The 1,735-nt window shown below is 40.5% G+C and overlaps 1 protein-coding gene across 1 annotated transcript in view; it reads right to left on the bottom strand.

Annotated features, from left to right (window-relative positions):
• Window positions 1–224: 224 nt before the first annotated feature.
• Window positions 225–1,735, bottom strand: part of LOC101859247 — a 4,176-nt gene continuing 2,665 nt past the window's right edge. The window contains exons 2-3 of the mRNA XM_005099793.3: window positions 1,498–1,645; window positions 225–695 (exon numbers count right to left, since the gene is read on the bottom strand). Coding sequence (XP_005099850.1) covers window positions 557–695; window positions 1,498–1,645 — 287 coding nt within the window. The 3' untranslated portion in view covers window positions 225–556. The remainder of the gene's footprint in view (window positions 696–1,497; window positions 1,646–1,735) is intronic.

The following is a 1,735-nucleotide window of genomic DNA, read 5'->3' as shown; positions in this document are numbered from 1 at the left end:
TATACAGCAGCTACAGTGTTTGCGCTCCTTATTTTCCTTCCCTGGCTGTGTTTCCAAAACGTACTAGACTGTTGATCAGTTATCTCCCTCCCTATAGTAACTAAAAACAATTATTATGTCACTTCTAATGTGGGCTCATGTCCAGTTATGTAATAACAATATGCAGATACTTAGTACAGAACATTCAAAGAAAAATGAATGAATATTGCCAAATAACACCGTCATATTCAATTTTGCTTACGGTAGTTTAATCAACTTTTTTTTTAAAGTCACACAAATAGCTACCAAGAATTATAAAGTTCAATCTGACATTTTTGGCTGTTTTGGGTTACTAAGACCATGAGGTGAGAAACCAAAATGCTCTATCAATTTCGTAAGATTATTTGCAGTCATTATTAAGATAATATTCAAAGAATTGCATTCGAAAACGCTTGACATGATGTGAAACTCAAAATCTTTGAAGTAAATTTCCCGAAACTAGGTACTGAGTAGATAGAACTTTGTAATTCTTAGGTAGCGAAATGGCAATTTGGTTCTGGGTTGTCCTTGAGTTCGTTCAGAAGTCTGTCTCTCGCGACATGTTGGGCCAGGTTCGCCCTGACCTGGTCGTGTTGTTGAGGAAGGCTGTGCGCGTACCGATGGAAACGCTGCTGAAACTGGCCCCGGAGTCGGATCTTTGCAGCCACGGGTCTGATCTGGAAGAGCGGGAAGTTCACGAGAAGTAGGAGGCGGGATTGGGGGGTGAGGGTGGTGGTGATGGGAGTTGGAGCAAAAGCGTATAATTACGAGTTGTTATTCTGATCAACAATAGGTTATGATTTTGAGTTGTTATTCCGATCAATAGGTTATAATTATGAATTGTTGTTCTGACCAATAGTTTATAATTATGAGTTGTTATTCTAATCAATGAGTTATAATAAATAGCTTGACTGGAGTGCGCTGGAGAACACAGACGGTTACAGAAGTATCAAAAGCATGGCCATTCGATCCTGCCGAGATATCACTAGAATACCTGGAGGTGTCATCTTTGGCTCAGAGATTGACGTGCAATGACCTTCTGTTGTTTACGGTACCGTAATATTGTACTAAACAATAAAAACAAGAACGGTGTGCTCCTAATTTTAAGTCATCTCAATATCATTATTACTTTTCGTGTATTCCTGTGCACCTATAACCGTCGTAGCGGGCTATGAGCAGAGGATACATGGGTTTATTATGTGAAGCTTTCGCAGACTCCAAAATATCTGTTTAAAGGACGACTTCGACAATAAGGAAATAAATGTGGAATTTGGCTAATCTGTAGGTGTAAGCCTTATGTCGTTGCTCCTGCTACTGCTGCTGCTGAAGAGGATGATGATGTTAAAGAATCAAGGCAGGAAATCGAATTGATGAAACGGCATGAATACTAAAATTGTAGTACTGGTAAAGTAATGCCGTGTGGCATTTTGTGAGTGTTATAATAACCCATAGTCCTGTTGAGAAAACAAAAGTACTCACTTCAAAGTGGGCTTCTCTTTGTGACGCGGCTCTGCCCAGGAGTCACTGCTGGAGGAAGCACGTGACCTCAGACCATCTGGTGTGGCTGTGCCGGACATCTGACCACGCCGTGGGGTCGGGAACTCAGACAGGGGGCTAATGCCAGGCTCTGAGAGAAATATCAAAATTGATAAAGTTAAAACAAAAAAAAAGGTCTTTTAATGGCAAGTAAGTATCATGAGTACTTGATATTGTGGTC

This window comes from Aplysia californica, unplaced genomic scaffold, assembly GCF_000002075.1.
Source record: "Aplysia californica isolate F4 #8 unplaced genomic scaffold, AplCal3.0 scaffold00225, whole genome shotgun sequence".
NCBI classification, from domain to species: Eukaryota; Metazoa; Mollusca; class Gastropoda; order Aplysiida; family Aplysiidae; genus Aplysia; species Aplysia californica.
Note: the sequence above shows the minus strand (reverse complement) of the source record. Positions and strands in the feature narration are given on the sequence as shown.